The 22,848-nt window shown below is 47.5% G+C and overlaps 1 protein-coding gene across 2 annotated transcripts; it reads left to right on the top strand.

Moving 5' to 3' along the window:
• Positions 1-11,473: 11,473 nt before the first annotated feature.
• LOC123154197 (uncharacterized) lies at positions 11,474-16,360 on the top strand. Of its 2 annotated transcripts, none has more exons than XM_044572977.1 (4): positions 11,474-13,063; positions 13,166-13,225; positions 13,359-13,409; positions 15,731-16,360. In XM_044572977.1, the coding sequence occupies exons 1-4, from the start codon at positions 12,935-12,937 to the stop codon at positions 15,821-15,823; spliced, it is 333 nt and encodes a 110-aa protein (XP_044428912.1). In that variant the 5' UTR covers positions 11,474-12,934; the 3' UTR covers positions 15,824-16,360. The 2 variants fall into 2 exon arrangements, with proteins under 2 accessions (XP_044428912.1, XP_044428911.1); XM_044572976.1 differs by having other exon boundaries at positions 13,662-16,360.
• The last annotated feature ends 6,488 nt before the right edge of the window (positions 16,361-22,848 follow it).

The following is a 22,848-nucleotide window of genomic DNA, read 5'->3' as shown; positions in this document are numbered from 1 at the left end:
AGCGCGAATATGCCAGCGCAGCTCGCAGCATCATGTGCAGTGTGCACTATGCCGGCAATCTGCTGCATTGAGCGGCAAACTGGAAATAGCCCATGGCATTGCTGCAAGGAGTTGGAGTATTATGGAGAGTGTGTATCTAGTGATACGGCACATCACATGATACGGTGATCCAGTACTATATGGAGCGTCAGATCTGTACCGGAGGGAAAGGATGAAGCAGACTCCTATCCCATTGCACAATATGCATACTGCACCCTAGACTATCTTGTAATTGAGTGACAAGTCTATTTCCCTTCGTCATCTTCGCCTTTGTATTCTGTCCTGCTCGCTCCCCCGTCGCCGCCGCCGCCGGGCACGTGAGGGTTGTTCCACCGCCACCAGCCACCATGACGGCAGTCCCATGCACTCTTTCTAACCTAGCCCCAATAATACACAACCTATTCATCTCGTGCGCGGTCGCTGAGTCCGTTGCTCAGATCCGATACAAACTCTAAACCTAAGCAGGCCGAAATAAACCTCTCTCCACCACCGACGTAGCTGGAGAATGTACACAGCAAGGATCAGGAAGAGGCAGCGCCGTCTTCTTTGTTGCATCGTGGGCCATTTTCTCTTGTTCGATTTCTTGATTTTTCTTTAGTTTTAGCATTAGATGTCTGCGCTGGGGGAGTCGTCGATTGGGTGATTCCTCTCCGAGCCGTTGGAGTGGCATACCATGGCGCAAGTCCACGTTGTGCTGCCGACTACCATGGGACATGTCCAATCATCACCAGTGTCTGAGCTGAATCTATTGGTGCAAGGCAAGTTATCTGTGTCAGTTGTGGAGGTTGAAGTTCGATCTGCATCCTTCAAATGTGTTTGGCATCTGCATCCTCCAAATGTGTTCGATCTGCATCCTCCAGAGTTGTTTGGCAATCCGTTCCTCGGAAAGTGCAATACATATCAAAGGTGACGAGCTCTATCTGGTTACTTTATCCTCTTATCCCATAGTGTTTGTCCAGCATCTACTTTTTTAGACTACATAAGATTGTTTTCTGAGTTTTTTCTCCACAATGTAACCCTGTGTGACATTCGCAAAAATAAATGTAGCACTTAATCAGTGGAAGCCATCCATGAAAATATGTACAGAAGTCTTTATGTTGTGATGAATTTTCAGTAGGAAATAAGTTTGACCACATATAGACACACAAGAATGTGCTTCTTTCTTTGGCAAATTCCTTCTGTGAGTCATGGATTAGTTTAGAAAGGACTGGAGTGTCACAACACTTACACTTGATGTGGCTAACTAATTCCAAACTCAAAGACAACTGAAGTTATTCTCAGTTCTTAGCAACATGAATTAGAAAAGTTTGAAGGCTAAAAATAAGTTATTTACATCGTAATAAGCAGATTTACTTTAGTTGGAGTTGCACTTTATGATCTCCTCTTCTATGAAGGGCAAGCATCAGAAGCGATAATAATAAGAATCATCTATCTTATGATCAGTTAATAAAAAAGCAGTCCTGAAGCAATTCTATTGTCTTCCTATGCATAGTCCAGTACTACCTTTTCCTTGATCCAATACTCATTTTTCCTTGATGCAAGCAAAATGGTGTCACACACTAAAAGTCCAAAAGCATTCTAGTAGAAAAATGTGTTTTGTCAGCTACCTATCAATTTTAAAACTTAGTATAACTACTTGATTTGGAATAGTTATTTCTAGAAATTGTCTGAGCCTGTTACATGTATCTTTTAGTTATTTGTAGAGAAAACTTTACGAAGCAAATTTTTGCTACAACTCAAACTCTTGTGCATGGAAGAGAATTTACATATTCCTTACTCTGTACTAATCAAAACATATGTGTGGATACTCTACTCATTTTGGTTCATGCTGCTACTTAATTATACGGTCTTCTTTATGAGCTTCTATCTTACCCAAATAATGTACTCCCTCCATTCACTTTTGTAAGTCCTTTCAGACAACTCAAAATGATCTATTTTATACATTGTCTGAAATGTCTTCAAGATCTTATAAAAATGAACAGAGGGAGTAGTAACTATTTAGCAGCTTGCTTTCATGGCTTTGGATTTTGCTTGAAAAAATAACAAGTGCAAGTGTTTCTTGCAGCGGCAGCCGCTATGACCCCAATCTACGGATTACTGTAACCAGAGGCTGGTTGTGCAGGTGGTCAAGCTGCTCATGCACAAGGCCGAACTTGATGCCCTCAACGCCACCATAGAGGAACTTGCTCGATATCGTCTTTGGATTACTGCCATGCCATAAGTAAAAGAAACATTGTTGAATCTGTATGAACTTGTAAACAGAGTGCTTACTTTAGCCATATTGGATTTTTCTTGTCGCTTGTTGTACCAATGATTGCATATTTTAGATGATTTTTGTTGTCGCTTGTCATACTGGATTACTTTATGAACTTGTAAACATTGTTGCTTATTTGTTTCAGCCGGGCAAGATTTCATCTTTACATTTCTTGGTTGATTCATTTTCTGTTGACCAATCCCCTATGAAGTAAGCGAACATGGCCTAATTATGTGATTTAAGTTTGATCAATCCACGCCTCTTGGTTTGGTGCAAATAAGAGCAACCGGGCTACAATATTCAATACTTGTAGGTAAAACTCAAAACTATTGGGATCTTGAGGAGAGATGTGGAAATCTGTTATGAGTTTGCAAAGACAGACTATTTTCGAGGGTGCAGATGCAAATGTATCAAGGGGGCATGTGTAAATGATGAGCGAGTTAATCCTGTCCGTTGCATGCATATCCAACGCAACACACAATCCTAAAGCAGCGTATCATGTGGTGAGCCGTATCACCCGATATTTTCCCGTATTATGGAATCATGGAACCTTTTTTCCCTTGCAAAAGAAGTAAATAGAGGAGAATCTTTTTTTAAGAGATCATGGAACCTTTACGTGGAGTGGAGCAACAAACAAGACGGGGGGGAGTTGAGAGGGCAGATGGAGGCGAGTGCACTCCCAACGGCTCCTGTACGAATAGGAGGCAGCGGCGACTCGCTCGGCCTGCGGGTGGAGGAGGCGGTCTGCTCCGAGGACGAGTGGACGGCGGTGCGGAAGGGCCCGGGGGCCAGGGCGGCACACGCTACGCCCCTCCTCCAGCCGGCGTCATCGGGCGGCAGCCGCTTCTGGGCGTTGGCGGGGGAAAGTTCTGAGGACGACGAGGTAAGCCAGTGAGTGATGGTGGGAGTGCGGGTTCGATTTCGACGCGGACACATTCATCATGCTTGCTGGCTGACTTTGTCGCGCATGTCGAGGAGCAGGGAGCCTCCGGTCGGGCGGGCCGTCGCCGGCGTTTTGCGCCCGGTGGCCGCGGCACGGGTCGCCATGCGGCGTCGCGTGGCGGGGTGCCATGGGGTCGCCAGGGGGCAGATGCCCTTGCGCTCCTGACAGCAGCGAGGGAGGCCGCGGCGCAGGAGGTGGCTCGGCTGGACGCGGAGCATCGGCGGCCGATGGTGGTCGCACAGGGCGGCGGCGGTGGACCGGCGTCGTCTCCGCTCGGAGGGGAACTCGCTATGGTTCCCGTGCCTGGGCCGCGGTCCACTGTTGGGCCGTTGGCGACAGTTGGGCCGCCCGGTCCAGTTAGGGGCCCCGCTACGCTCCCCTCGGGGCCGGGCTCCACAGGGGTGGGGTCGGACCTGGTGTTGGGGGCTGGTAGTGCGGTGGTGGTGGCCCAGGAGGCCCAGGGGGCGCTTTTGCGGCCCGAGGCCCAATCGAGCGAAGAGCCGCTAGGATTGCCTCCCCGCCTCCCCTATAAATGGATGTGGGTGCACCGAGGCGCGCTAGATCCCTCCTTAGGGTTTCCAGCCACCCCTGCTCAGATCCGCCGCTACGGAAAACAAGCCCGTCGGCTGCCCCGCCTATCGCATCCCCCTCCTCTCCGCCGCTCCTTCGTCGAGGTGGTGCGGATGGGCTCGCGCGGGGAGCGGCGCGGGGAGAAGCCATCGATGTCGCCTCCCCTGGATCTGGAAGCAGAGAGGCAGCGCAAGCGCGACCTGCGCGCCAAGGCCAAGGTGCAACTCGCAATCCAGGAGGCGGAGGCGGGTGGCTGAGGGCCGCCGCCTCCGTGGTGGATCAAGGAGTAGGAGCGCAAGCACCAAAAGAAGGAGGAACACCGGCAGCGCGGTCTCGAGAAGAAGGAGTTGAAGCGCAAGGAGATGCAGCATCCTCTTGGCGGCGACCGGGTCGGCGACCCCTACGCCAAGAAGCAGAAGCAGTGGTCGGGGGCCGCGGCAGATCTGCGCCGGGCTGCGCCCGCGCTGCCGGGGGCGCCATCTTCGTCCAAGGGCATGGCGGCTGAGCCGATCCCGGTGGAGATGGAGGCGGCGGATGGGCCGGAGTGCTTCAAATGCGGGCGGGTCGGCCATTTCCAGAACGAGTGCTCGTTCAAGCCCCTCTGCATCCTCTGTCAAGAAGAAGGCCACACCTCGTCCTACTGCCCCACCCGTTGCAAGCCGCTGCACCTGCAGATCATGGGGAACGCGATCCCGAGCCAGGGTTTCTTCTGCCTTCTGTTCGTGGAGGGCCCGGAGGACTATGCTGTGGGAGAGGGGCTGGGCTCGGACACGGCCTTCATCTCTGCCGCTCCGGGCCTGCTCTCCTCTGCGATTCTGGAGGCAGAGCTGCCACACCTTTTTGAGGGGGAATGGGACTGGCAGGTGCTTCTGGTCGGCGTGGATCAGTTCTTGGTGGTGTTTCCCAACAAGGCGATGCTAAGGATGGCGACGCGAAGCGGAAAGATGTTCCTCTCCCTCAACAATATCATGGCGGAGATCTAGGAGGCGCGCGAGGAGGAGCCCAAGGCTATGTCCAAGCCCGAGGTGTGGGTGAAGCTGTGGGGCATGCCCCCCCAAACAGCGGAGGGCCGATCGGCTCATGGCGGCCACCACCATGATCGGCCGCCCCATCGCGGTCAACGAATTATCCCTGATCCGGGTGGGTCCGGTGCGGATGCGGTTCGCCTGCCGTGCCCCTGACAAGTTGCGTGGTCGCGTCGAGCTTTGGTTCAACGGCGAGGGGTATAACATCAAGCTAGAGCCAGAGCTGGCGGCGCCGGGGCGCGGCACGGCGCCTCCCTCGCCCCCACCTTCCAATGGCAAAGGCCCCGGTGACAAGGACAAGGATGCGGACCACGACAACAACGAGAGCATGGGCGATGACTCCATCGACACTGCGGCGTGGGATAAGCTGGGCATCCATGACAAGTCCCTGGATAAGACGGTGGGCCCATCCAAGGGCAGGGGGTGGCTGCAGCTGCGCCTCCCAGTGTGACGGGCGCCCTTCTGGAGGTGAACCAGTACGGTTCCAACCTGGCCCTCGACTCCGAGGCGGCGCGGGGAATGACGACCTCATGCGACTCTGGGCGTCGCTCCTCTCTCCTGCCTGGTGTGCGTTCCCCAGGGCTCGGGGATGGAGAGCATGGGGGCGGCTCCGCCATGTGGCTGCCCCCCTTCCGGAGGTGTGAGCAAGAGCGACTCGATGAGGCAGGCAAAGAAGACCGCGGGCCGCAAGATGGCGTCGATCCCCCCGATGGAGAACCTAGGCGCGCCACCACCTTCTAAGCAGGCGGTCATGGCTTTGACCTCTCCACTGGCCCCAGCTGGTGGCGGATCTGCGTCTGCCTCGTCGGGCCTGGCCGCTGCCCTACGGGCGGAGGCCGTGGCGCTCCCGGTGGTCAAGGCGCGACACTCCAAGGCGGTGGCTACGGATCCAACCTCAACGCGCACCAGTGGACGCCCCAAGGGAGCCAAGGGCAACATGCCATCGCTCCAACGTGCACAACTTCTGCAGGCCAAGAAGAACATGGAGATTGACGGTAATCCCCCTCCTCTCGTTTTATGATTCTTGAATCCTTCTCGGACACGCATTTGGGGGTTATTTTGGGGGACAATGGGGTGGACTTGGCATGTGAGGGAGATGCCCGTTCGCTAATATTGTTAGTTCGTTCGAAAGAACTTGCGCAGGCAACCCTTGCTAGTGCTGCAGCTGCGCGCGCGGCCGCACCGGCAGAGGGAGCAGGGGCACCCTCGACCGTGGCTGCGCTGCCCAATCAGAGTGCAGTATCCGCAGGGGATGATACTGCCTCTCCCCCTCGTCTGCCCCAAAGGACGAGGTGTGTGGCAAAGGTGGTGACCTCGCGCGGGATCCGCCTCCGTAACCGCAATATTTGATGTGTTTCCCTTTTTGGAACATCCGTGGCTTCGGCCACGCTGGGAGACGGACCCATCTTAAGGAGTACATGTGCAATGAGGGCATTGACGCGATAGGCATCCAGGAAACCATTAAGGCTGAGTTTCGCCACCACGAGTTGCTGGCGATTGATCCCCTGGAGCGCTTCGCGTGGCATTGGTCCCCGGCCCACGGCCACTCGGGTGGCATGCTTATGGGCTTAAGCAACCTATGCTTTGAGGTTTTGTCTTGGGAGACAGGCACCTTTTTTATTTTTGCCCATGTTAGATATAGGGCGTCGATGCGAGAATGGGTGATGCTTGTGGTGTACGGACCCGCTGATCACTCGCGCTCGCTCGAATTTCTAAACGAGCTCCAGGCCAGGGTGGGTCTTGCGGAAGCCCATCATTTGCCGTTGGTGATGCGGGGCGACTTCAATTTAATCCGCTCGCATGCGGACAAGAACAATGCTAACATTAACTGGAACAAAGTCGCCATGTTCAACAATGCGATCACAGCCATGGCACTTAGGGAAGTGGCCAGGTCTGGAGCGCAGTTCACCTGGACCAACAAATAGCTATCGCTGATGCGGTCTGTTCTTGATAGGGTGTTTTTTATGGCCGACTAGGAGCTGTGGTTCCCTTTGTGCTCGTTGTTCACCAAAACTAGGATCGGGTCTGACCACGTGCCTCTGGTCCTGTTCACCGGGGAGGACAGGATCAAGCGTAGCCCGTGTTTCTTCTTTGAAACTTCTTGGTTTGAAATTCCTAATTTTGATCAGGTATTCAGGCACAAGTGGGAGGCATGTGTGAACAGGCTCGGCTCCCAGCGGGGCCCCATGGAGTTGTGGATCGCGTCCGGGGCGGGCCTGCGCGCGTCTCTTAAGGGCTGGGGGGCCAACCAGGGATGCGAAGACAAACTTCGTCGGGCTCATCTTGTCCAGGAACTTGCGGTTTTGGATGCTCAGGCCGATTCCCGCTCTTTCTCTGAGCCCGAGTGGTCCCATCGGTACGACTTGGAGGGACAGGTGGAGTCGCTCCTCTGTGCCGAGGAGGAGTACTGGCGGCGGAGAGGGGGGCCTGAATGGACCTTGAAAGGCGACGCGAACATGAAATACTTCCACGCCTATGCGAACGACCGCCGCCGCAAATGTGCCATCCTTCGACTGCAATCCGACCAGGGGCTGTTGTTGCGTCAGGATGACATAGTGTGGCACGTTTATCAGTTCTACATCCAATTGATGGGCACATGTGAACCCCAAGTGGCTCGCCTTCGCACGGACATGTGGGGTCTGGATGGCAGGGTGTCCGAGGCCGAAAATGACGCGCTTGGCCTCGCCTTCACCACCCAGGAAATCGACGCCGCCATTCATAGCATGAAGTCTGACACGGCCCCTAGCCTGGATGGCTGGCCGGTGGCCATGTTTGAACGCTTCTGGGCTCTCCTTCAGGACCAGATTTTCGGGGTCTGTAATGGTTTCATGCGTGGAGAAGTTGACATCTCGCGATTAAACTTCGGGATCCTCTCCCTCATCCCTAAAGTGCAGGGGGCTGATAACATTAGGCAGTTTAGACCCATAGCGTTGATCGACGTCCCTTTTAAAATCTGCGCCAAAGCCTGCTCGACGCGTTTATCCCCGGTGGCACATCGTATTATTAGTAGGAACTAGTCCGCGTTCATCCGTGGGCACCACATTTTGGAGGGGCCTATCGCTTTGCTTGAGATTGTTCACTCACTCAAACATACTCATGAGCCTGCGATTCTCCTTAAACTAGATTTCAAAAAAGCGTATGACCGCGTCAATTGGGACTTCCTTAGACAGGTCCTCTTGGGAAGAGGTTTCTCGCCCGTTTGGGTTCACCGCATGCTGCAACTGGTCTCGGGGGGCCAGACGGCTATCGCGGTTAACGGGGAAGTAGGCCCATACTTCCGTAACAAATGAGGGTTGCGTCAGGGTGACCCAGCTTCTCCGCTTCTATTTAACTTTGTGGCTGATGCCTTGGCTGCAATGTTAGACAGGGCTCGTCTGGCTGGCCACCTCAGAGGGGTTGCTTCCTAGTTGGTCTCGGGAGGAGTTTCCCACCTGCAGTACGCAGACGATATGCTGCTGTTGTTCGAACCTGACAGACATAGTATTGCTTCGGTCAAGGCCATTCTGTTGTGTTTCGAACTAATGTCGGGTCTAAAAATCAATTTTCACAAGTGCGAAGTGGTCGCCATGGGGATGGGGCCCGACGAAAGTAAGGAGGTGGCAGATCTGCTTAATTGTAAGTTGGGATCTCTGCCACTCCAATACTTGGGGCTTCCGATAGGGAATCGGGCTCCTTCCATCCAGGATTGGGCCCCGTTATGCAATACGGTGGCCGGCCGGGTCGGCCCGTGGCGAGGGAGATTTATGTCGTTGGGTGCACGGCTTATTCTTACTAACTCGAGTCTCTCCTTGCTCCCTATGTTCACCATGGGGATGTTTCTGCTGGCCGAGGGTGTGCATGTCAAGCTGGACACGCCATGATCCCGCTTCTTCTGGGAAGGAGCCAGCCCCAAACGGAAGTACCATCTAGTCAAATGGACGGCCGTGTGCCGTCCAAAGTCCCAGGGAGATTAGGGGTGATGAACTCCAGGCTGATGAACATTGCACTAATGTGCAAGTGGATTTGGAAGTTGTCTCAAGGTGAAACTGGTCTTTGGGTAGTCCTTCTTCGAGCCAAGTACTTCCCGTCGGGCAATTTCTTTGCTGAAACTGGACGGGGGTCTCCCTTTTGGAACTCTATCCAGGAGCTAAAACCAGTCTTCGCCATGGGGGCGAAGTTACTGGTTAAGGATGGTTGCTCAACGCGTTTTTGGACGGACCTATGGATTGGCGACCAACCTCTCTGGTCCCGTTTCAGATCGCTGTACAATATTGCGCTTGATCCGCACTCTTTTGTGGCGCAAGTTTTGGCCGAGTCCCCCCTGTACTGCAGTTCAGGTGGGAACTCACTGGCCCGGAGACGGCAAGTTTGGGAAACCTGCTAACTCTGCTGGAAGGGGCTGCCCTTTCACAAGGCCCAGACGTGGTGTCTTGGCGCCTTAATGCCTCCGGCAAGTTCTCGGTTAACTCCCTGTATCGAGCACTCGCTAGAGGTACACACGAGCAAGTTGCGACCGGGCTATGGAAGGCTGGACTCCCTCTAAAAATCAAGATTTTCATTTGGCAATTGTGCCTTGACAAACTCCCAACTTCGGTAAATATTGCCAAACGCAATGGACCGACTAACGGGGAGTGCGCGGTGTGTGGGAAGGCTGAAACTGCTAACCATGTGTTTTTCCATTGCCATCTGGCTCGGTTTGCGTGGAGTGCGGTCCGAGGGGCTGTTGGCCGGGATTGGGATCCTAGGTCAGGTGTTGAGCTATGTGCTCTCCTGTCGTCAGTGTCTGGTTCTGCTAGACGTGTCGTGTGGAGCTGCGTTGGGGCATTACTTTGGGCACTGTGGCGCATTAGGAACAAACTTACGATTGAGGGCGTGTTCCCCTCACATCCGGATGATGCTATCTTCAAATGTATTATCTTTTTGCAGCAGTGGGCGCCGCTGGGAAGGCGCCAAGACGTTGAGCTGCTGCACCGCGCTCTCGCCCGTCTTCGACAGGTCTACACTCTTGAGAGAGCTCCCACGCCGCCTTCGTAGGGTCTGGGTGGTCCTTCTGGCTTCATTGATGCGAGCCTGCGTGCTCTGGTCTTGCCGCCTCCGGCATGTAATCCTGAACTTCTGCCCCCGCTTCGCTAGAGCTTTTGTGGGCTTTGATGTGTTGTAAGACTTGACTCTTGTGTACGCTGCCTGTTGTTGGCTTTATTAATTTAAAGCTGGACGCGTCGAGCGTCTTCATTCTAAAACAACAAAAAAAGATGAAACTCGGCCAGGGAAAGAGGCCTACGCTCCAGCCCAACCAGGGAGCGTTGCCTCCGAGCGGCTTTGATCGAGTCGACGCCATCGTCCGTCCGTGGCACCGGGAATCAAGCATGTAAAGTTTACGGATCTGCTAATTTACATCCGGATGAAAACAATTCGCTTTCATCTGTTTTCTGTGCCCTGCGATCTGTGTGCTGAGATTCATGTGTGACCCGTTATTTTGTCTTGTTTCTCTTATCGGGCCCGTGTGGTTGACCTTTTTCCATCGCAACCCATGTCACCCTCCTCCTCCCGGGAGCAACTAGTTAACGAGCGTTCCTTTGGGAGCCTCGCAACGATCAGCGTCACTTGGCGCGCTCTCAGCCATTTGCCACGTGTCGCGCTCTGGACGATCCCTTCGGATTTTGTTTTTTTATTTTTCCGCACGTGTTTTCGGCTTTTTAAACGGTTTTTTTGGGGTTTTTCGACGTTTTGGTTTTCCCCCGGTGTTTCTTAGCTTTTCCATAAAAAAATTCGAATTTTTTTTTGCGCAAAAAAACGCGTTTTCTTTTTTTTCCTTTCGCGAAAGTCACGGTTTTTCTTCCGCGAGAGGCATGGTTGTGCTTTAGCAAGAGTCACGACCGTGCCTTTCAGAAATGAAAAAAAACACGTTTTCTATTTTTTTTTCTTTCGCGAGAGTCACGGTTTTGCTTCCGCGAGAGGCACGGTTGTACTTTCGCGAGAGTCACGGTCGTGCCTCTCGAAAAGGGAAAAACAAAACGCGTTTTTTGTTTTTTTCTTTCAGGAGAGTCACGGTTTTGCTTCCGCGAGAGGCACGGTTGTGCTTTCGCAAAAGTCACGGCCGTGCCTCTCGGAAAGTGAAAAAATATGCGTTTTCTGTTTTTTTTTCTTTCACGAGAGTTACGGTTTTGCTTTCGTGAGAGGCACGGTTGTGCTTTCGCGAGAGTCACGGCCGAGCCGTGACTCTCAGAAACGGAAAAAAATGTGTTTTCTGTTTTTTTCCTTCCACGAGAGTCACGGTTTTGCTTCCACGAGAGGCACGGTTGTGATTTCGTGAGAGGCACGGACGTGCCTCTTTCGGAAAGGGAAAAAACCATGGTTCCGGTCTGGTTTTTTCGCCCGGTTTTTTCATCCGGTTTTCTCGTGAAAAAAATTCGTCAAAACCTATCAACATGGGATCTAGTTTTGAAGATCTCGACGCGAGGAATCCAACGGTGAAAACGGTTCAAGATTTGGACGCATGGTTTAAGAGATAAAACGTTTTGAATAAACGGATCTATGAAAAAAGAGAAAACTCCCAGGTTGCGACAAGTGGCGCGCTGCATGTGCGCCATTTGTCGCGACCTGGGAAAGTGGAGTGCTCTTTGCAACGAGTACTGCCTCCTCCCAGCCCCTTTGTGACTTCAAACACGCAACCCCGAACAGAGTCGAGCGAGAGAGAGATAGCCATGGTGATTTGGAGCTCCGCCTCGCCGCTCGATCTAGTGTTTTGGTGGTGGCTTGTCCGTGCTCTCCGTCGTGTTGCCCCTCTTCCTCCGCCTCCCTTCTGTTCCCACCGTCGGGATCTGCGGCATCTCTCGGCCCCGCACCGACCCGTCCCCATTTCCGTCGCCGGCGATTTTGTTCGTCGGATTCGCCCCCCCCCCTCCCTTTTCGTTGTTCCAGTGATCTATTAGGTTGGGAGTTGGTTTTGTCTGTCAGATATGATGATTGTATCCATCCCCCGCAGCTTTTTTCCGTGTAGATTTGTTTAGGTTGTGCCGTTTCTGGGATGCGTTTGATTGATCTGCTAAGCGCGGTAGCTGGGATGTGCGTCAGTTTGATATGCTTATCTGTAATTGATTGGTTGTTGGCATTCGAGTTGTTTATGTGAGGCTGGCTTGCTTAGTTGTAGTAGTCTGATGTATTCAGTCAATTCGAACGGATGTATTCTATTCCCGGGCCTTTAATCCCTAGACCATTTCTCTTCACTGGTATCGTTTAGTGCGTATGTGGTTTACCCTGTAATTCCTTTTTTGAATTTACAGTGATTTACAGTGCAATCCCCATTGTTTTTTAGAGTGATTTTCAGTGTATTTTATATTGGATTTTCATTGTAACTTTCTAGTGGATAGGTTGAATATTTGTAGTGTAAATCCAAAGAAATTTGTAGTGTAATTTCAGTGTATTTTGTCAGTGGATCTGCACTGTATTTGCTAGTGGAATACCAATGTATATGTCCTAATTGCAGTGTATTTTTGTCAGTGGGGTTGCACTGTATTTGTTAGTGGAATTACAGTGTATTTGTCAGTGATGTACAGTGTAATTTGATAGCTGATTTATAGTGTAATTGCCATGGATTTGCACTGTATTCGCTAGTGGAATTACAGTGTAATTCACTTGAATTTTTATAGTGGAATTGTGTTGTGGATTTACAGTGTAATTGATAGCTGATTCTATAGTGTAAATTCAGTGTAATTTACACTGTTATTGGTAGCAGAGGAATTGTGACTGTTCTTGTGATGCATCGCTAGTTTGTAAGTTCTTGTGATGCATCTGATTCCAGTGTATTTTCTTAGAGGATTTAGACTGTAATTATATTCAGATTTACACTGTAATCTTCATCGGAATTCCAGTGTATTTTTCTTAGTCGGTGATTACAGTGTACTTACAATGTAATTCTCAGTTGGTTTCCACTGTAATTCGCAGGGGATTTCTACACTGTAATTCTCAGTGGGTTATGTAGTGAAATAAAAGAGATGTAGACTGTAAATGCTATCAATGAATTTCTTCTTTATATTTTTGTTATGTTTTATCCCTTCTGCCGTTTCATCCCAGACTTTTTGTCCTTTTCTTTGGTTTGTACATATTTAGGTTATAGATTAAAGTATGGGGAAACTCATGAAGGCTTTTGGTAAGGGCACTTCTGCTGCTTGTGTTGAAGATTGTGAAGATTCAGATGGGGATCCTTTTGTCCCCAATGATTTTGTCGAGGATGATCCTTTTCAAGCTTCGGAGGTTATATTTCTAATTTGATTTTTTATTTATTTTATTTCTTGCTTGGTAGCTTATTTGTTCCGGGTTTTTAGTTCATTCATTTGTTTCATCTGTTAACTGCAGGAAAGTCATATGGATGATCCTGATTTGGAGAAAGCTTTGTATGAGTTCTACGTGTCTCATGTAAGTGTGGTGCTGTAGTTAACGCTTTTGTACCAGTTTCTTCTGTTAATGCTTTTTCGTACCAGTTTCATTTTTGTACCAGTTAATGCATGTTTGTAGTTAATGGATAATTCCTCTTTTTATGTTTTGGCAGAAAGTGAATTGCTTAAAACGGAAGATTACAAATGCTGGAGCTCGCAATGTGGTATTTTATTTTTTGTTGTTTATATTTCCTTTTTTTTGCATGCAACTTCTCTATGATAGATATGGATATAAGTTTTAGATAACTCCTTTTGTAATCTTCATCATATCTATTTTTTTGTGGAATGGCTATTGATGCACAAGAACCTAGTTCCATATAGTTCTAGTTGTTGTTGCTAGATGTCTTTCTTTTGTTTCTTTTTAATGTAATTTATCTTGATTTTTTCTTTTGTTTGTGTTTCTTGTTGTGTTGTAGAAGCGCAAGAGGTCTTCTGATTTTCCTGTAGCCATTACATTCACTAGATACTCTGGCAAGTTGTTCTCCACCGTTATTGGTGGCTTGTCTCTTAGGCAAGTCCGTGTTCTTCAGAGCTACAAGGCAGATTGCCTTCTCAAATTTGTGAGGACAGAGGTGCCTCTTAGGTTTGTCAAATGGTAGTGTCCAAATTTGATCTTGCTTCAGAGATTCAGTTTAGGAAGAAGTTTATTCTGATTCCCAAATATGTCAAACATGACATCTTAGATCTTCCTATTGATGGTGAGCCCATTATGTCCGATGCTGAGGCTGGGCGTGAGTTTATCTTGTCCCATTTCAATGTGACCAGCATCCCATCGGTTTCTTTCTTCTACAATACACTCAAATCTGAAGAATTGCCTGATGAAGACATTTTCATCTGCTTCATGTGTATTTCCTTGTCCACTTTCTTGTGTCCAAATTCAAGCCTTTCTCCTAGTCCCAAATATCTCCATATTTTCAGATATTGTAGTTCTGTGATGAACTATGATTTATCTAGATTGGTATATGAGAGTCTCCTTGGCAATATTAAGAAGTTTAAGGATTCTATGAAGGTTGCTTCTATGAGATCAATGACATTTGGCGGTTGTCACTACGCATTCGCTGTGAGTCTTGATTTTTACAGTGTAAATTTAGGTAGAAATACAGTGTAATTGTAGGTACATTTACACTGTAATTCCTACTATATTTACACTGTAATTGTAGGTCGATTTTACAGTGTAATTCTAGGTCGATTTCACAGTGTAATTCTAGGTAAAATTACAGTGTAATTCCTACTATATTTACACTATAATTGTAGGTCGATTTTACGGTGTAATTCTAGATACATTTACACTGTAGTTTCTACTATCTTTACACTGTAATTGTAGGTCTATTTTACAGTGTAATTCTAGGTACATTTACACTGTAATTCCTACTATATTTTACACTGTAATTCTAGGTAGAATTACAGTGTAATTCCTACTGGATCTACACTGTAATTCCTACCGGATTTTCAGTGTTGTTCTTAGTGTAGTAGATTTTACAGTGGATTCAAACTGGATTTACAGCGGTATTTATAGTGTAAATCTTAATGTAATTTTAGTTGATTTTATAGTGTAATTTTAGTGGTTTTCGTCATTTCCTTTTTAATTGTGTGTGGTTAGTTTTAGATTAGAGATGGGAAATTTTTGCCTTGTAATGTTGGGTTCTTTTTCTCCTTTCTCGCTGCTTTGCCTGTGTGGGTTGTAAAGGAGGCTAGGGGAGCTTGGCTTTGATGTAATTTTCACGGACCTTTTTTTAGGTGAACTTGGTTCAATCCGTACTTCTGTAACATGGTTTGTACTTTGTCTTCCTTTTGGTTAAGCTATTCTTGTAGCAAAGAGATTGACAATTTTGGTGTATTTACACTGTAATCTTTATTGGATTACAGTGTAATACTTAGTAGAGTTACACTATAATTCTTTGTGCGTTTTACACTGTAATCTTAGTGTTCTTAGCCTGATTGTGTTACTCATTTTTTCTGATAATTTCTATTTTCAGTGTTTATGTTAATGCTAATCAATATTCAGTGTAAACAAGTATCAGTTCATAGCAGTTTACACTTCCAAAGTTACTTATATTCGGTCATTCAACAGGAAGTGTCTAAACTAGTAGATCAAAGTTTCTTAACAGTGTTTTAGTTTTTTAGTTTCCAAAGTTTGTGGAAATAGTCACATATTCTCTCAACTGCAGTAATCCTCAACCTTGTATATTTTCAACTAGTTTTACCTAAATGGAATTGCTAGCCTAGTAGTGTGTTTTTGTCCCTTGTATTTTCCCCTAAATGGAATTGCGAGCCTAGTGATCTTTGAGTGTGTTTTTGTCCCCTGTAGTGTGTTCCTATTCTGCAAATCTAGAAACCAATGATCTGGGCATCTAGTTTTCAGTATATAGTGTTCTTGTGATCATAGACTAGTAGTACATGCGACCATGTTCTAGTTGTTCCTAGGATTTGTGCTGGTTCTTTCTTAGTGTGCTTCTGTTCTTTTTCCATCTGTTCTTTCTTCTAGATTTCTTCAGGCAGGAGGGAGACGATAGGAGGTGATGAACGCATCGGAGGGGGCGAGAAGGGGTGTTTACCTATGTTTTTCCTGCTTCTCTAGCCATGTTGAAGTTTGTGTACCAGATCTTGGAGGAATCACCCTCTCTGGTGGTGCTTCTTCATGTTCGTCCACGAATATGTGGTTGTTCCAGTGCATTTGTCAATGGAGTTAACTTTTTTGAGTGGATTTTACACCGTAAAACTGTTGAAATTACAGTGTATTTATTAGTGGTTTACAGTGTTTTTTATAAGTGGATTTGCACTGTAATTTCTATCTGGATTTACACTGTAATTCATATCTGGGTTTACAGTGTAATTCCGGCTGGTTTATAGTGTACTTCTTTGTCGATGTTGCAACTTCGATATGATTTACACTGTAAATCTTAGTTCAATTTTGGTGTACTTTTAGGTTATTTTACACTGTAATTCTCATTGGATTACAGTGCATTTTTAAGTGGACTTTCCTTTGTAATTCATTAGTGTATTTTGTTAGTGTAATTTTAGTACTTTCTCAGTGGAATTTTTACTGTTATTTAAGCAGTATTTACAGTGTAATTCCTTTTGTGTATTTCAAGCGAAATTTGCACTGTAAATCATTGGTGGATTTATAGTGTAATTTTAGTGGATTATACACTTTTTTGCAAGTTTCATTACTAGTGAAATTTCAGTGTTTTTAGTGGAATTACTGTGCTTTTTTAGCGGTTTCTACTCTGTCATTATCAGTGGTATTGTTAGTGTATTTTTAGCCCTTTGTATGTAGTTCATTCACAGCAACAATTGTAATTATTCAGCTGTGTGGTTAGATGTCATCAGATTGGTCCTTTTCCTCTTGTAGTTAGCTTAGCAACCCTTGTTGTGTGCGGGTTTGAAAAGCTTGGGGTGTCGACCCGTTTAAAGTTTGCAGTGTGGTCCTGTTTTAGAAGTGAGGGACAGAAAGAACAGGGGACATGGGGCACGGGGAACATGGGACCAAACCGCCCGACAGGGAAACCGCAGCCACACCACCAACTCCTAGTCTGCAAGAGGGACCCAACACCTTTGGCCAGCTCCAGGACCGCCTGCAACGGTTGTCACCCACTCCAAGGGATGGCCTTGCAACGATCAGACCTGCCTCTACATGAAAAGACCCAGGCAGGCACCACCAGGAGAGCACCACCGCTCGCCATGCCGCACAGGGTGACCAGCTGCTCGATGCTCACAAGACTCCATCTTGATCGAGCCAATGTAGCGCCGTCACCAACCTGCCCGTGGGAACGCGCCGCCGCCTCCAGCAGGCGCCAGTGCCACCAGAGTGTGCCACAACTCCTCAGCCAGAACCTGCCAGGCCCGCCGTAGCAACCCACCTACCATGCGTCAGCCACCAACCCTCACCTCCGGCCAGCACAGATCTGGCCAGTCATGAACTCTGCCACGACGAGGATCACCAAGCCGCCATTGCCCTGCACGTTCCACCGTGACGCGCCACCACCAGCAAGCTATGCTGCCTCCAGGCCGCGCGCGCCCCGTGCCCTAACGTGCCGGCCACTGAGAACCACCACCAAGCCGAAGAGGAGGACCACAGCGACATCCGCTCCAGGAGAAGGAAAAATTGGTATCCTGTTGACGCCAACACCACACGGGCTTTGCCCGGCAGTGGCGGCGAGGGGGCTGGAAGAGGACCGGAGTCCGTTGGCTAGGGTTGGACCTCCCGAGTCATCCACGGGAGGGGGGGGGACATGAGGCCAAGCCTTTTTCAACAACTGAAATCGGGTCTTTTTTTCAAGCTTCTTTTGTATCCACTACTGAAATCGAGAAGTTTGCCTAGTGCACAACAATCTATCGAGTTTCTTCTATCAGGAACTTGGTAAAGCAACGTAAAGCCAAGTGCAAGGTTAAAAAATTCAGTAATGACGTGGAACTTGGAAAAGCGGTATCTTTCAGGAGTGCGGGAAAAAAACTTGCCAAAGAGATAGAACTTCGTAAAGGTTGCTCTTTGCCGAGTGCAGGGCAATATTTGGCAAAGACATGAAAAACAGGACCACCCAGCTTAGGGCTTCGTGACGGCGGGGCGCGGTTTGTCTAACAGTCGGCATATATTGCCTTTGTCGAGTGCACTCGGCAATGCTTCTCAGTGGTACTTTTTTACACTTTGTTCCCCAAAAGACATACAATTCAAAGATGTAGCAATTCATATATACTCCCTCCACTCCATAATAGTAATGGTTTTAGTTCGAACTGAAATCATGATAATTATTATGAAACGGAGGGAGTACATATCAGGACATCACAAGTTTATTGTCTCACATATCATCATCATTCACATCACATGTCAAACATCATCAATTCACACACATACACTGCAAGTTCGTTGTCATAAAAATAAACAAGTTCACCATTTGTCACACAATGACACAAACATATATGCCGACACGACCTCAGGGTTATAGTGGTGGCAGAGGAGGAGGAGGAGAGGAGGAGGAGGACGAGGAGGGGGGATGCGACCTCGACGAAGCCTCGAGACGGTTAAAAGAATCTATAGTTATTTTTGGTTGCATTGTCAGCAAAGAATTTTATCGGATAATATTGTAGGCGATGTATGGAAAAGAACTAACGGAGCGCACTTTCAGTGCACGGCGGCATTGGCACACTTTATCTAGGCCGTGTCATGCATGCTTCGAGATGGATACAATGAGTGCCAGCGTGTAATATGAATGATATACCGGTTCCCAACTGTAGCGCTATATACACAAGGTACGGTCCGGGATCGCAATAAAGTGCAGCTATATTGCCGCTCCTATTTGTGCCATTGTGTTGGGATCCGATGCCAAACTCGGCACAGGTCCAACTTTCTATGCGCTGAGCTCGTACTGCACAACATATGCCTGCGTTAATGGATGCATCCTCATGTCTGCTTGGCCCCGCTCATTTCAAGTGAAACAATGCATGAGATGTACACATATTTAATGAATTTTGGCCCCACATAGCACACGAATGACTCGTCCCTAACTTTGGCCCGGGCACTTTGTGTTTGTCTGCATGACCTACATGAATTTTGGCCTCGCATAAATCTTGGCGCTGGTGTTTAGTGTCTTTAAATGAAGGACCTGCCCGAGCTGTCGTACATCTCTGTGTGCATGACTAGTGTTGCTAGCCATGACAACTAGCGGTCTATGCGAGAACTCTAACCTGGCGATTGATTAATCGAACTGTTAATTTGAAATTTGCTGAATGTAATGCTTTGTGTGGGATAAGTCCAGTGTTTCCACGGTTAAAAATTGTAAAACTATGTTGTATAAACTGTGCAGGGTTGCATGTGCTGTTGTAAACGTGTTGGAAAGGTTAGGATCGATCTCATAGCTCTATCTGTTAGTATCATGTAGGAGTATCTGTTAACAACTTAGTGTGAGATCAATCCTAACTAGCCGAGGGTAAGTCGAGAAGGGTCGTCTAGTCTGATCAAAACAGATGGTTACAGTGCTGCGTACCGGGCGAGTGTCGGGGCAATTAGTACGTCTGATGGTTAGTAATGGAAATAATTAAGTTTCATAAACAAAAGTTGCTTGCGTAAACCCGGTTAGAACTGCTCCATGATTAGCTAAAGTGCCTCAAGTAAATACCAACTAATGGTTGCATAAATATCTATGAAAAAACTTCTACATGGTCAACTTATATGTGCAGAAGAATTATTTTGCTCAATCAGACAAACAATCCAGCTGAGCGAGTTGGCAAACTTTTCCGCGCCCTGACCCGTGCCCGAAGTTGGTACAAGATGCAACCTATTCTGAAATGTGGGCTACCATGATGCTTGCCGCCGGACATATGCTGCGCATGCAGGAGGAATCCAAGACCAACCCTGCTGGATTACGCGGCCAATACAGTCTGATGAATAACAAACACATCACTCCTATACACTGTTCCGCAAATGCTAGATGATGATCCACATGAAACCGAATGATGAGGATATGCATACCACTAGACGTCGTGCACCAAAGGAGCTTTTTGAAAGAACTAACCTTTACTTGGTCTTGGAGGTTCTTATTTCCTGCCTCATTCCTTCTCTTGGATTCCTCACTTTGTCTCATTTCTTTCGCCAACTCTATCCCGTGCAGCTCTTTCTGCCTCCAACTTGGCCGATATTATGCCATCGCAATCTCAAGCATATGTTGTAGTGTAAGAATGTAAAGACATGGGTATGAAAGGCACACACCTGGAGCACGACAGTCACAGCCGCACTAGACATTAGGCGAATCCGTACGGAAACACTTGAGCTCGTGCTTTGTACATGGAGCTGAGAATGCTGGGGATTTGAGGAGTGGAGATTGAGCCGTCGACAAGGTAGTGGTGGACATCCTTGTTCCCGCCTCCTGTTAGGTTGAGGCTATCCTGAACGTGTCAGCCCTGCATCAGTATTTGTTTTCTTCATGTGCTGCTCCTGCCACACTGGGGTGCACCACATATCCGCCAACCTCTCCCAACAATACGCTGGTATCCATTTCTCCATCACCTACATAGAAAAAAATACATCATATGAGTATATGACGAAGAAAAGAAACAAGTAATGGTAATCTGAGGGAGTAGCAAGCAGTGATGTTACTTACTGACAAGTACTGGTCCTGCTCTAGATTTGTGTCGTCGCTTCATTATCGGCTTCCCATTTTCACCCCTACTATAAAATCTAACCACATGCACATCATGCAACATGCACGTCGGGGAGATTTTTCTTCGCAACTCTCTCCATGTGCAGGCATGTGTCAGCCTGGAACCCATCCTCGCAGATAAAGTGATCCTAGCATATATTATTTAAATATAATTATCTGGCTTCTGATATGGACCAATGTAGTACTAACCCAAAGATCTCGATGTATCCACTCGGCTTTGTTGCCATACATGGGATCCATGGAAGCTTGATAGTGCGTGCATGAGAATCCTGGTGACTGCTTGCCGATACGTCCCCGTCGTGTCTATAGTTTTTTATTGTTTCATGTCAATGATATTTCTCTAACATATCTATAATTTTTAATTATTCCATGCTATTATATTATTAATTTTGAATGTTTTATATACACTTTCAGGAACAATATATCATTTTTTGAAACTAATCTATTAACTAGTGCCAGTGCCAGTTGTTGTTTTTACTTGTTTTTGACTTTCCAGAAATCAATACCAAACGAAGTCCGAATGCCACGCAATTTTTTAGAGATTTTTTCTGACAATAAGAGACCCTGGAAGCTTCGGAAGGGGACGAGAAGCCGAGCAGTAGCCCACAAGGTACCAGGGTGCACCCTGGGCTTGGGGCGCACCCTGGTGCCTTGTGGGGCCCACGAGGCTCCGTTTGACCTAACCCCGCCTCTATAAATTCTTAATCATAAAACCAATAGAGGAGTACATGAAATACTTTTTTCGCCGCCGCAAGTTCCAGAACCACGAGATCCCATCTGGAGGCCTTTTCCGGCACTCTGCTGGAGGGGGAATCGATCACAGAGGGGTTCTTCATCATTCTTGCTGCCCCTCTGATGATGTGGTAGAGGAAAAGGTGTTCCGTCTTCCGATGAGATGGTGGCTACCGTTTTAGAGGAAGTCGACTTTGACGATCCGACTACGAACATGCGAGGACGTCGCGCCTTAGCAATCGCTAAACCAACTCGAGAGGTTATTGACCACGCCGGAGCACGATCAACCTGACCACGAAGGTCTGTTTCCTGCAGGCAAACGAAGAACAAGCAAGAAACTAAGATTGCAATCTGGATATTGCGAATATAAAAGGAAAGCTTTATTGATCAAGGTGGGGTTCTGTGACGCCTTTGTCTGGTCGCTGAACACAAGTGGAGTACACAAAGTTGCAGCTATGGCGAACTTTAACCTAAACAAAACCCAAATTCTAAACGAGGCCCTAAGGGCTGTATATATGGAGGAAGAGGGGGGAATTTCGTGGCCCTTAGAGGAGGGGTCCGAAAACCAACCCTAACTCTTGTTTCCCCACACATACGGACTCCAAAATCAGCCTATACTCAAGTATTCGAAATTACATGAGCCTGGCCCAATAATAAGGTGACGCAGCACCTATAATAGCCTCTGGACGAAATTTATGAAGTGGCATCTTGTATATTTCGTCCAAGACTTCACACACTGATTATGGTGGCTTCAAAGTCCTGAAATCATTATTTGTAACTCCATTCTTGTTCCCCTTGCGCATGCCATCATCTCCATGCTTGATCTTGCTCCAATGATCATCCTTCTTATCCAAGCTAGGCCCTTCATTTGTAAGCAAGACAAATGTATCCAATTTAGGCAGCATCATATTCTCACGAACATTAGAATCATTACAAAGAAACAGAAGTACCTGGTAATTTAATTGGCGTGCGCGAGCTCTAGTAATTGGTCCTGTATATGTATCAGTAGGGGCTGTGGGTGTAACTTTGTTAGTGATGTCCTCATCATCCTCCCCTTCTTGAATTGAAGTCGTCCTCGACGGAAGCTCATCTTCCTCACCCAAGTAAGGCTTCAAATCTGCAATGTTAAAAGTGGGACTAACCCCAAAATCTGCAGGGAACTCAAGTTTATATGCATTATCTTTTATATTTCTAACACCTTAAAAGGACCATCAGCACGTGGCATTAGCTTTGACTTGCGCAAATTAGGAATCCTATCCTTACGCAAAAGTAACCAAACAAGATCTCCAGGTGCAAATACAACACGTTTTCCACCCTTATCTCCAACAAGTTTATATTTAGCATTCATGCGCTCAATGTTTTCCTTAGTTAACTCATGCATTTTTAAGATCAATTCAACACGTGTTTATCATCAAAATTAACCTTCTCTGAAGATTGAAGAGGCAAGAAATCAATAGGTGCATGAGGTAGGAAACCATACACAATTTCAAAAGGGCACATCTTAGTAGTAGAATGCAGCGACCGATTATAAGAAATTCAATATGGGGCAAGCATTCTTCCCACTTTTTCTTGTTATTCTTCAAAAAGTCCTAAACATCGTAGACAATGTTCTATTGACTACTTCAGTTTGTCCATCAGTTTAGGGATGACATGTAGTACTGAAAAGTAGTTTAGTCCCCAGGTTAGCCCATAAACATCTCCAAAAGTGGCTAAGAAA

The sequence above is a fragment of the Triticum aestivum genome, chromosome 7A, assembly GCF_018294505.1.
Source record: "Triticum aestivum cultivar Chinese Spring chromosome 7A, IWGSC CS RefSeq v2.1, whole genome shotgun sequence".
Classification (NCBI taxonomy): domain Eukaryota; kingdom Viridiplantae; phylum Streptophyta; class Magnoliopsida; order Poales; family Poaceae; genus Triticum; species Triticum aestivum.
The sequence above is the reverse complement of the archived record's forward strand: the minus strand, read 5'-3'. Positions and strand labels throughout refer to the sequence as shown.